At 43.4% G+C, this 12,489-nt stretch overlaps 1 protein-coding gene across 1 annotated transcript; it reads right to left on the reverse strand.

The window, feature by feature from the left end:
* Positions 1-1,409: 1,409 nt before the first annotated feature.
* LOC147423888 (uncharacterized) lies at positions 1,410-9,422 on the reverse strand. The gene is made up of 2 exons (XM_086501525.1): positions 8,587-9,422; positions 1,410-1,611 (listed from the first exon to the last, which is right to left on the reverse strand). The coding sequence occupies exons 1-2, from the start codon at positions 9,420-9,422 to the stop codon at positions 1,410-1,412; spliced, it is 1,038 nt and encodes a 345-aa protein (XP_086357651.1).
* Between the last annotated feature and the right edge of the window lie 3,067 nt (positions 9,423-12,489).

Below are 12,489 nucleotides of genomic sequence, written 5' to 3' on the forward strand. Positions count from 1 at the left end.
CCATTGAAGCTGCATACTTGATTGTATTGTCTCCATATGCAATACTACCAAACCTTTGCCCCTACTTCTTGTGTTGCTTCTCCCCATCCCCCTCCTTTTCTCTCGCTCTTTGTGTACTTGCCAGTGCTTGCTAGCGGAGGGTTGGCCTGCAGCTTGGAGGGTGTTACCAAGAGGGCAGAATTGCGGTTTCTTGTGAGTCGGAAAGGGTGAGTTGAGCAGTGTGGGTGCGGGTGCGTTTGTGCTGTAAGGTGTTTTTTTGCAAAGTGTGAGACAATTGTTTTGTATGCTAAAGTGGAGCTGTTAGTGCAAATTAGCCAATTTGAAGGTGTTATTAGAGAGGTTAGGGGTGCTATGGAATCCCTGGCCTATAGAGAGGCAAACATTTTGTGTGCTGGGTGTGTTCTCTATTCCCCCTCTCCAGTGTCAACTTCCCTTTTTTTGTGCTCAAAGCGAACATAGCATCCTCGAAGATTCTCATGAAAAGAAATGAAAACAACGTTTTAGCGACCTACTAACTGGACGATAGAAATGTCCTTTATAGGGTTTTGAAGAAAACCTCCAAAGTCATACGAGATCCATTTATCTTGAAAAATCTTTTTTTATGCTTGAAGTTAAGATACCACTACTTATGGGAAAAGTGGGCAACTTTGAAAAGTCCCCACCGTTTGGTCACGGCAAGCGCCCAAAATTGATATACCATAGCATTTCACTAAAAACAATAATTTTTTGCAATCAATTGCATACTAAAAAGCCTCAAGCTTTTTCTAGAACCATATCATATTTTTTTGCATAAACTTAGTGATACCATGTCTTTCTTTTAGCGTCTCCAATTTTGTTTTGGGACTGTTGGGGTAAAGGTGTTGCGCCTTTGCCCAAGGACGTCGGGTGTTCGATCACCCATCCACATGTGTATATACCCTTATTTTTCATATAGAAGGAATAAAAATATTCTTACATTACGGTTTCTTGAGGTCGCTCCACCCACACCGTCTCGTGCTTCTCCCCTTCCCCGCACCGCCCCACACACATGCGCACTCACAAGTGGGAGTTTGTTGGGGTAAAAGCTTTGTGCTTTTGCGTAGGGATGTTCGGTGTCCAGCCTCCCGCCCACATATGTACATACCCTTATTCTTCATATTGAAGGACTAAGGAGCTCCTCACATTACGAGTTCCTGAGGTCGCTCCACCCACACCATCTCGTACTTCTCCCCTTCTCGGCACGCACCGCACCGCACCGCGCATGCACGCATCCATGCACACGTTCACTCACAAGTGGTATCAGAGCTACGACTCGGTGGCGGCGGTGGTCTCTCAGCGGCAACGAAGCTCCCATAGAGCTCGATGCTTTGCAGCATCCGATCAAGCTGATCCGAGGCGGATCTAGCATGGATCGGGCAAGATCGCGGATCTCAGCACCCCGACGCGCGCAACCCCTCTCGGCCATGTGAGGGATCTTGATGAGTCTCTAAGAATGAAGCACGAAGCATGTCTGCAGGAATAGAGGTTTCTTGGAAAAGCTTTAAATAAAGGGAGCAAAATCTTAGCTTGGAGAACGTGAGCTTGGAAGCAACAGAAGGCTTTTCAACTTGGAAGCTTAATGAGTGCTCTTCACTTGAAGGAACATTAACAAAGCTAATTTGACAGTGCTGTTGAAAGCTTGTGAGGGAAAAATTAAAGCAAAGGGTGTGTGTATTTCTCATACACATGCAGTTGACAGTGAAGCAAGGAGATTACAAAGGAGGAAATTTGGGGCATCTTGCAATTGAAAGCCATTTCATAGCGCTCGTCAGAGTTCTCTAAAACATGAAACAGAGAGTTGGATTTTTTTTTTCTCTCAAGTCTAAGAGTGTGTGTAGCCTCTCTCTCTCTCTCTCTCTCTCTCTCTCTCTCTCTCTCTCTCTCTCTCTCTCTCTCTCTCTTCCTTACTCTGGCATTCGAGAAAACAACAGGGAGTGTGTGTCCAAGCACATACACATAGTCGGCGTCTGCGAAGGCGAATAAGCTTGGGCATCACACAACATCGGCCAAATTTTCTCTGCGCTCTTCTCGGCATCGGAGACTCTGACCGGCTGTGCGCTCCTTTCCGCACTGTCGAAGCAAGGGCCTTGCCTAACACTGTGTGCGAGCCATAGACGGCTCCAAGCACACCACTAGCTTAACTAGTAAGCTCAAAAGAGGGCAATGGTGTGTCACTCACCGCTCTATGCTCTTGCCGTGGAGGATTCCTCGCCGCAAAGAAGAAGGAGACGCCTCTACGTCGCGCTCAACCGCTTCATCGTCGTCGTGCCGCCGCAATGCTCGATCGCTCTCTCTCTCTCTCTCTCACACACACATATACACACACACACAAGGAGGTGAAGAAGAAGAAGATGGAGATGGAGATGGAGCAAGAGCACTCTTCTATTGCACAAATGAGAGAATAAGTGAATTTAAGGTTTAGTTGGCTTTTATATGAGCTCACCCCATTCACACTTGGGCGCCCATGCTTAGCCAACTAATCCCTTGAATGTCCTAGTTAGAGTGCGCCTCTCATCGGCGATCATTCTTACCCTTTTCCTATTGGTCCGACAAGCCCGGTACCTGACTCTACCAAATACATAATACACGTCCGTCGTCGGTGATGGGGTGTCCGTGAGCCGTGAGGGTTAACATGCCCCCCTTCTTGATGTAGATTCCGTCCTCGGAAGCTATTGAGTTGAAGCTCGTTCGTCGAGGTGGAAGATCATTTGAGATGAATGTCCTTAGCCTTCTTCAGTCACTGCAAAATCAAACAACATTGGCACAGTAATTGCATTCTCATAAGTGATTAAAAAGCATATGCAGTTTTAGGTAGACAAATTGATTGGTAAAAGAATTTCAAACAATTTGTCAGCAATGAACATTAAATTGCAATGTAATCAAATGCATAAACAGATGTAAAGGTAAAAAATTAAACAAGTCTGGGGTCGCTAATTTGATGGTCGAAAGGCAGTAGAGATCGAATTTTAATACCATGGGTAAGCTTCTTAATTTTCTGTGGTCAATATAGTTGTTTAATCGCGAGAGCCAAGTATTCATGTTCGAGGGCTGACTAGAGGCTATATCTAGAAGACCTTGTAGTTAAGCTACCATAAAAGGAATTTCTCATGAAATCATCGCCTGACTGATTACTTTTTCTTTGACCCCCCAAAGTGTTTTCACAATGATTCAATTTGATGTGTGTGCTTATTTTGTATGCCTTGGGTTTTTTGCTTTTCAAGGAAAAGCGCCCACACTGGGAACCTCTAGGGCTCTAGTACCATAGGCAATACATGTGAGTGAAGTACCAAATCAAGCTGAGATTTCTCTTCCAGCTTAAGATTTTACAATGTGGCACTTTGATTTTTTGTTTGTTCATTTTCAGCATTTTAATTTTGTAACTTTGGGGGGTCATATAACACTGATACACCTCCCCAGGCTCATCACACTAGTAAACTCCCTTTATAATACTTAAGCTAAAGGTCAATAGGGTCAAGCCCACTAGAAAGCCCTAGTACATTTCACACAATGCTGCTTAAATCGAATTAAGAACCTAAGTAACCATTGATTATTAGGAAGGCATTCCCCATGGTATTAAGAGAAGATCTCTAACACCTAACTTGGTCAAACTAGCTTAGTCGGACTGCTTGATTTTAAAACCTAGACAAGTGATTATGACAAAAAATTACATTGAATTAAATGTTTGTTACTAAGCAAATGTGCTGGATATTATCCTACCAATCACAATTAAAGCAGACAATCATAGATGCAAAAAAGATAAGGGGCAATGCTAATGGACAAGAAACACTTGTTTGTGTCGATGGTCGCGCTGAATTTGAAGAGTGAGTCGAGATAAAGATTCCATGAGGGTCCAAATCCTATCAATAGCAACACGCTTCTGTACACACGAGGAAACAAAAGGAATACCTCCAGGAGACACATTAGTGGGAAAAGGTACCAACACTTATTGAACACAACAAAAAACATAAGGAACCCTAACCTAATTATTTGCACTCCCCTAGAGAGTCAAGGGAATAGGATATTGTAAAGGTTGGGGGAAAACCCTAAGGCTAAACCCCTATCCTCGTCGTCGAGATAAACAAAGTCATCATCCATGAGACCATATGTGCCATCCGTGTAGTCCTATAAATTTTCTTCTTCATCATAGGTGCCCATGTTTACTAAGAAGGTCACTAGACGCCTATAGTCATCTTGGTCAAAAGGGTAGGCTTGTGCAATGGGAGAAACGCTCTCTACTAAGTATGGATCAGACGTGGTCAAGAGACGTATCAGCCATTCTAACTCCTCAAAATTCCTCTCACATGCTAGCGTACCTATCAAATCCCATTCACATGCAAGCATTGGAAAGACCATGTGAAATATTTGTGAAAAGTAACGAGGGTACCTCTCACCCAAGGCAGGAGTGGATGACTCTAGCGTACTAGCCATATCTATACACGCAAATAGATGATGGTTAGAGTGCAAATAATACAAGGGTCGTGTTCTTGTGCATAATTTGTTTTTATGATTTGTGTTATGGCTCTTGCTCTTTTACTTTTTTATCTTGTTTTTGTGAGTATAAGGCTTTATATATACATTCCCTAAGATTGGAGATTAAGAGGTCAGGGAGAAAGGTTGAGAGGGAAGCAAGTGAATAATGGATGTCCACAACCACTCCCCTCTTCCTTGGGTAGATCATACCGTTTGAAATGAGCGCGTCACCCTTTGAAACCAATTGTTCCAGTTGGTAATAGGTGAGGATTTTTGCTAGTAGTTTTCTATTACCCTAGGTGCCTCGTCAAGTTGCAAGGGTGGTAAGGTACTCTCCCAGGATCGAACTTGAAGTGGTTTATCAAGTGATTCTTGAACACTGGGAGGTGTGGATTCTTTTGTAGCTTCATGGAGGTCCACTATTGTAGGTGGAGGCTGTGTAGAAGATTTTACCTCTATGGATGTATTACATGAGGAGCTAGAAGCTTCATGGAACTCCCCCCTTCCTGATCTAGGTGGAATAAATTGGTTTTGCCTTGGAGCCCAAACTAGCTCTGGACTAGGTGTGTAGCATTCTGTGATCTTTCCCTTCCCACGGTCTGCCATTGGCTTTAGCGTTACACTGTTTGACTCATATGGGTTTGTTGTCGATAGGGAAGGACACATTTTACGTTTAGGTACCCAGATTTGCTCATTTCCATCATAGTAGCCTTGGGCTTCTAATAGTCGTTTTGAAATCCATCGTGATTTGGTCTTGACTCTCCTAGAGCGCGCTCTTGGTTCTCCAGGGAAATTTTTTCTTGAAATGGATGGGAGGGTTGAGGTAGTTGGAAGTAAGGCCTTGGGGACCCATTGATATGTACTCTCAGGTCGTGCAGGTTGAGTACTTGCAATATTACTGCTTGCTGCAACTACAAGGGTTGAAGTGCTAGGTTCATGGGTAGCCGGCAAAGACGAGTTAACCACCTTGGCTTGTGAATGTTGGCTATCTTTCAACTTTGCTAGAGTTTGCAACGTAGGTGACTTTGCTTGAATGATAGGGGTAAGAGTCGACGGTCGCGTCGTGACACTACTAGTATCCCAATCAATAGTGCATTTGGCTGCCAACATCCACGTGCGTCCCAAGTTTATGTTGCCTTCCATAGCTCCCGCGGGCATGACTAGAAACCTCTGCACTATGCTTCCATTGTCATAGACAACAGGGTCTGAAGGACTCCAAGAATAGCAGTTTTCTTTTTATTAATGCCCTTGACTTGCATCGTACTCGGGGATAGGGTCGGTTTCCCTAATTGACCCCAAACTCCATAGGATAACAAATTGTGTTTAGCTCCCGTATCTAATAAGGAATTGTATAGTACTTTCCCATAGGGGCTATTTAGCTCAATTGGGTATCGTAGCGGTGGCTCAGATTCTAATGAGTCGTCATCTGTGTCCTCGAAAAATGCTTACGTGATTCCCAGATTAGCCTCTCGTTGGCGTCTAAGACGTTGTTGTCGTTCTCGAGCCTCAACTCTTGCTTGGATTTTTCTAAGCTCTGCTTGTTCCTTGGCAGCCTTCTTTTGATGGATGGCTTGCAACTCTTCCTGGCTTAGAGGATCATAATATCTTTTGAATTTACTCCCATTAAGGAATCCAATGGTTTCAACTCCATCTAGAGTCTCCACACGAATGGTCCCTTGCGGGGTAATTTCACACACTCGATATGGTCCCTTACAAGCGTATTTCAATTTCTTCTTTTCATTACGTACCCCGTACATAAGAACTTTATCACCAACCTTGATGTCTTTATCCTTTAAATGGCTATCAAACCACTTCTTTCTCCTATCCTTCTCCACTAGAGCATTTCGCACAGCTAATTGCCTTTCTTCATCTAGCCTTTCCAGGATATATAATCGCTCCACTAAGGGGTTACCATCCCAAACTTCTTGAGAAGCTACTCGAAGACTAGGAATGACAAACTCCCATGGCATAACTGCTTCTTGGCCATACACCATCTTAAACGGTGTGCAAATAATAGCAACTTTATACGCAGTACGATAAGCCCATAAAGCTGATGTAAGCTTTAGGTCCCAATCAGTGCGATGAGCCTCAACTGTCTTTGTCAAAATGGAGATGAGAGTTTTGTTGGTACTCTCAGCTTGGCCATTTGCTTGGGGATAATAGGGTGTAGACTTGTGGTGAGATATCATGAAGTTTGATGTGAGTTCTTTTATTACTTCATTTATAAAATGAGTTCCATTGTCGCTCACAAGTTCAAAGGGGCATCCAAAACGTGTGATAATGTTATCAAAGAGGAACTTAGCTGTTGTTTTTGCATCCGCCTTTCGTGTTGCTTTTGCTTCAGCCCATTTGGTTACATAGTCGGTAGCCACAATGATATATCGTGATTGCGTGTTACGTGCAGCCGGACTAATCGGTCCTACAAAGTCTAAGCCCCACTTTTCAAATGGTTGGGTTACCTTGATGGGATGTAGAGGCATCCTATCCCTTCTTTGTGGCTTGTTGAAGCATTGGCATTCATCACATCCCTTTGCAAAAAGTGATGCATCCTTAAACATAGTGGGCCACCAATAGCCTGACTGTAAGATCTTTCGGGCAGTCAACTTTCCTGAAAAGTGACCACCAGCTACGCCCATGTGTGCCTCTTGTAGAATATATAAATACTCATCCTCGCGGGCACAGCGTCTAAGAACATCATCTTTTCCTCTCTTATAGAGAGTTCGAGCCAGTAAGAAATAGGGTTCGCATTCCTTGATTAATTTTCGAGCTATATCTTTTCGCAGCTCTTTGGGTGAAAAACCATTAACTAAGAAGTTAACAATCTTTTCACTCCATTCAGGCATTGTCTCAACAATGAACAAAGGAGTATCAGGCAATTCATCACCAACCCCCGTAGGAGCTTCACCATTAGGGATACGAGATAAATGATTCGCCATGACATGTTTCCTCCCAGGCCTCACAACAACGGTGAAGTCAAACTCAAGAAGAATTAACAACCATCGTGTAATTCGACCTGTGGAACACGGCTTGTTTACCAAATATAGCAATGCTTGATGATCAACATAAAACACAAACTTGGTAGCAAGAAGGTAATAGCGAAATTTCTTTACTGCGTAAATCATAGCTAGACCTTCGCGCTCTGTAGTAGTGTAGTTCATCTCGGCATCATTTAATTGGTGACTTGCAAAGCTAATAGGGTAGTCCAATTTATGTTCTCCTGGTTGAGTTAGAACACACCCAATAGCAAAATTTGATGCATCAATATGCACATGAAAAGGTACATTCCAATCAGGTGTTCGCAGGATTGGAGCACTTGTTAGGGCCTTATTTAATAACTCATAAGATTGATGACATTCTTCCGTCCAGTGAAACTCGATAAGAAGCTTGTACAATGGACGCGCTATCTCGGCAAAGTTTAAAATAAACCTTCGATAATAACCAACATGGCCCATAAATCTTTGAACTCCTTTATAGACAATGGCTTTAATCTTACTCTCATCTGTGGATATCCCGTTCTTGGACACTATATGCCCTAGAATGACTCCATGCTTAACCCAAAATTGGCATTTGAAAGGGTTCAATGAGATGCGATAAAATCTGCACCTTTCAAATATTTTTCGTAGATATAACAAATGCTTCTCCCAAGAAGAATAAACAAAAAGTTCGTCTAGGAAAGCTTCACAAAACTCCCTTAGAAATTCTTTAAACGCAATGTTTATTAATCGTTGGAATGTAGCAGGGGCATTTGTTAAGCCAAAAGCCATAACACGAAATGCAAACACTCCAAACTCTGTGATAAAAGCAGTTTTAGCTTGGTCCTCTAATGCAATTGTGATTTGATTGTAACCAGAGTACCCATCTAAAAAGCTATAAGCTTCCTTGCTCGCAACTCTTTCAAGCACATGTTCTGAATATGGCAAGGGATAATGATCTCTCCTAGTAGCTGCATTAACTTTCTTGAGGTCCACGCACACTCTTAGTTTCCCATTCTTTTTTGGCACAATGACTATTGGAGAAACCCATTCTGAGTGCTCAATAGGGTATATGAATCCACATTGGATAAGTTTTTCAATCTCCTCTTGTACAATTTTGGCGTACTTAGGATTCATTGGATAGGGTCGTTGCTGGACGGGTTTAGCAGTGTTGACCATGGGAATTGTATGTTGCACCACAGAAGGTGGAACGCCCTTCATGTCATGATATGTCCAAGCAAAGATATCCTTGTATTCCTCGAGGAGCTCCTTAAGTACAGCCTCTTCAGTTTCGGTAAGGTCTTGAGCAATAAAGACTGGTTTAGACTCCTCACCTGGTTCTGCTAATTCTATCTCTTTAACTACCGCTGGACCATCATAGACTCCACTGCTTCCATTGGTAGGTATTCGTTGGGCTTTGGCATACACAACCTTGCGCTCCCACGTGGTATAGGATTTAAAATGTTCGGGAGCCGTATGTAAGTTAGCAGACTCTTGTCCTGACAGAGACCTTTCTTTTAGTTCTGCCTCCTTTTGTTGTTGAGCTAACTCTCGGTTTTGACGTCTTCTTATAGTTCGACTCAATTTCGGCTCTGTAACCTCCAATTGAGCGAGGTCAATGGGTCGCGGGCTGCACCACATGACACTCTGGAGATGTTCACCCCAATTGTCTACTAGCTTTCGATGAGCATCACATGCCCCTAGATAGCTAAGCCATTCTGCAGTAGATCTTTCCTTGTTTATCCTAGCTCTCACATTTGCTCTATATCGTCGTCTCTTATATGACCTTTGTTTCTTGTTAAGGTTTTGATTTTGGTAAATGTTTGAACTCGACTCGCCTGATAGGTCTTCGCTTGTATCTTCTTCACTCTCATATAAATTACCATAGACGGTCGTACTAGGCCTTGAGTGTTCAGTTTCTATACTTGGTTCACTTGATGTTTTCTCAGGTTCTGAATCCATTTCTTCCTGAGATTCCGTTTCCGATGTGTATTGGCCTGAAGCCTTTGAGGAATCATCAGTTTCACTCTCAGGTAGGTGTGCCTCTTTCTTATCATCGGATGTTACATGCGCTACACCTAACATGTTTACTGGTGCAATGTGTGGTATCTCTTCCCCATCTGGTGTTACCCAGGTTGTTCCTCTAGCTCCCCATGTATCTATAGTTGCCGCTAGGTGCACCCAATCGACATTGTCTGACTTAGCCATTCCGGGTAGGATATCCATATAAGGAGAGTTCTCCCCAATATCCGTGTCTTCGTTACATGTGTAACAATACTGTAATGGAGCTGAGTGAATTGTTGTGTCTGATCGATTATCAATGATGAATTTATTTCCTAGAGGATGCGTTCGACCACTTAAAAGATCAACTCGAATGACAGAGTCTTGGAACTGTAAGTAGACGTGGTTTTTGGACCAGTCATGCACCATTTTTGCTTCCCTCATGAATGGACGCCCTAAGATCATCTCAAATGACATAGGATGCTTGGAAAAATCCATAACAATGAAAGTCTGCCTTACCTTGTGTCCCAAGACCTTGATCCTGAGATCCTTTAGCATTCCAATAGGCGTAACAATAGATCCAGTAGCCATTTTTACCACTACGCTTGTGGCTTCAAGGTGAGGTCGCCCCATAGACTCCCAACAACTCTTTGTCACCATGATGACTCCCGCACCACCGTCAAGGACCCCCTTTATAGTTAATCCTTTAGTAGTGATTGGTAGAGTAGCATTAGATTCATCACCTTCAAAGTATTGCCCCAACTTGTTAACGGGTACTTCAATTACAGATTCATGTCCCGCTAGGTCAGATGGTGGTGCTAAATGTTCCTCATCATTCATTACCGAGTCAGGTTTGTTCATATGTGCAAACTGTGGTAATCCGGCCTGTAATTCTCCATTGAGGAAGGCTCGAAGAGTTGAGACTAGCTCGGGGTCTTTATATAGTTTGGACATGATGGTGGTTCTAACTTCTGAAGACATGAAATCCATCAATTTGGCAACATTTAATGGCATCTTGTGGGACGTAGGACCCTGACAAGAGAATGGTGAAGATGGAATCTCCACTTCCTCAAGGGGGTCGGGCATTCCCTCACCAAACATTCTCTCTAGTAGGAAAGGTGTGTGTCCACTTTCAGATGTCCTACCCTCACTCTCTTCCCGAATGATACTGGGTATAGCTAACGGCCTATAGTTCTTGCGAGGTTGAACTTGTGTGGGAAACACTGTGTCCGGCATCTGGATATGTTTGGGTTTAGGTTCTAATGTTCGTTGAGTTTCTTCCACCAAACCCCTCAGTTGTTGGACTCGTTCAATTTCCACTGTTGGGTTTGGATAGGTTCCAATCTTTCTCTTGCAATCCTCATTTTTTGTCTCTCGTGGCTTATCTTGGGGGTTCGCAACTGGGTGGTTTAACTTTGAATACTCTTTTGGTTTTCGTCGTAATTCCCTCTCGTGATCCTCCTCACTGGCTTTTTCCTCTGTAGTAACAGTTTTGGTCTCCGTTGTCTCTATCGAATCTGAGTCATCCTCAGGGTCATTCATATACACGGGATCCTCTCCTGTCCCTATGTTAGTCTTTGAACTAGGTTTTGAGCTAGAAGCATTAAGGGATTTCTTTCTTCGTGTTTTCTTCTTTCTCGCTCGGCCAATGGATGCAGCATCTCTCTCTTCGAGGATGTAATTTTGCTTTTGGAGCATCGACCGTGTGAGTGCATTCACTGGTGCTATGTTTATAGTTGGTGGTGTCCTATCAACAATCTCTATTATGTTCAATGGTGTGATTTTCGGTGCGTTTGGATTGTTAGGACACCGTGCGATCAAATGATCTATGCCACAACGATTACAAATGAGTATTGGCATTGCCAATGCACGCCCTTGACTTGTTTGCATTAGTGTAGCATTATTTTGCATTCTAATGGGGCACTCAGCTACTTGATGTGGTCCACCACATTCGTAGCACTGAAGAGGTGGTCTTCTGGCAAAACTATTAATGTTTTGGCCTCTTGCTGCTAGCGCAGTAACTTGATATACCGGTTTGATTTGTCCCCAATGGTCTTCCATATAGTACATGGGACACTCCTCAAGCATGTCGACTCCATAGGTGATACTAGAGTCTATGTCCTCTTCGCAATCTACATAAGTACTAGATGACTCGCAACCTATTTGGTTCATAGGTGTAACTCTTGGATGAGGGGGTTGCGGTCCTAGCACCGGAGGTGGCAACGGTGTGGTTTGGACCACATTTTGGGTTCTAGGGACCATGTGCTGTAATGGAAACTGTTGCTCCATGGGTGGGGTAGGCATCAATGCAGAAACTCGAGGTGAGTTTGCCCAAGCTATAGGCGGTCTATTTTCCATGATGCGTTTAAGCATTAGGCAATCCTTCGCTTGATGGCCATACCTACCACACGCGTTACAAGTCCCGTTAAACTTTACTCTGAAAGTAGGGCATTCACTCGTAGTATGTGGGCCCAAGCAGATTGAGCACCATTGCTGCTCCCTTCTTGGATACATATGAGTGTTTTGTGGAGCACGATTACCCCTAAGGCTTTCTTGGATGGCCTTGGTGAGATGTGCCAAAGTCATCTCAGATATCGTTTGCTCTTTCACGATTGGCTTTATCTTCATTGGCTCATGCCCTGACGCTTGCGAGCTACTAGACTTCGGCTCGGCAGACACTCTTTCTCCTGCAATCATTAAATTATCCTCCAATTGGATTGCATTCATGGTGACTGCTTCCCAAGTAGTGATACCTCTAATGACTAGCCCATTATAGATACTTTCATGTCGTAGTCCCCTAATGAATCTATCGAGCAATTGGTTGTTGTTGAATTGCTCGTTTGGATTGCATCGAGAATTCAAATTCTTTAGGCGACTAATGAAGTCTCTCACGGATTCACCTTCTTCTCGTTGGGCTTTCTGGAGCTGAGAGGCTACACCCCAAAGTACTCCCTCTCGTATGTATTCTTTTAAGAACAGTCTCCTAAGAGTAGAGTAGATCGTTTTCTCTTCTACTCTTAAGGTTCTA

This window comes from Adiantum capillus-veneris, chromosome 26 (genome assembly GCF_014529385.1).
Source record: "Adiantum capillus-veneris isolate H3 chromosome 26, ASM1452938v2, whole genome shotgun sequence".
Taxonomy (NCBI): Eukaryota; Viridiplantae; Streptophyta; class Polypodiopsida; order Polypodiales; family Pteridaceae; genus Adiantum; species Adiantum capillus-veneris.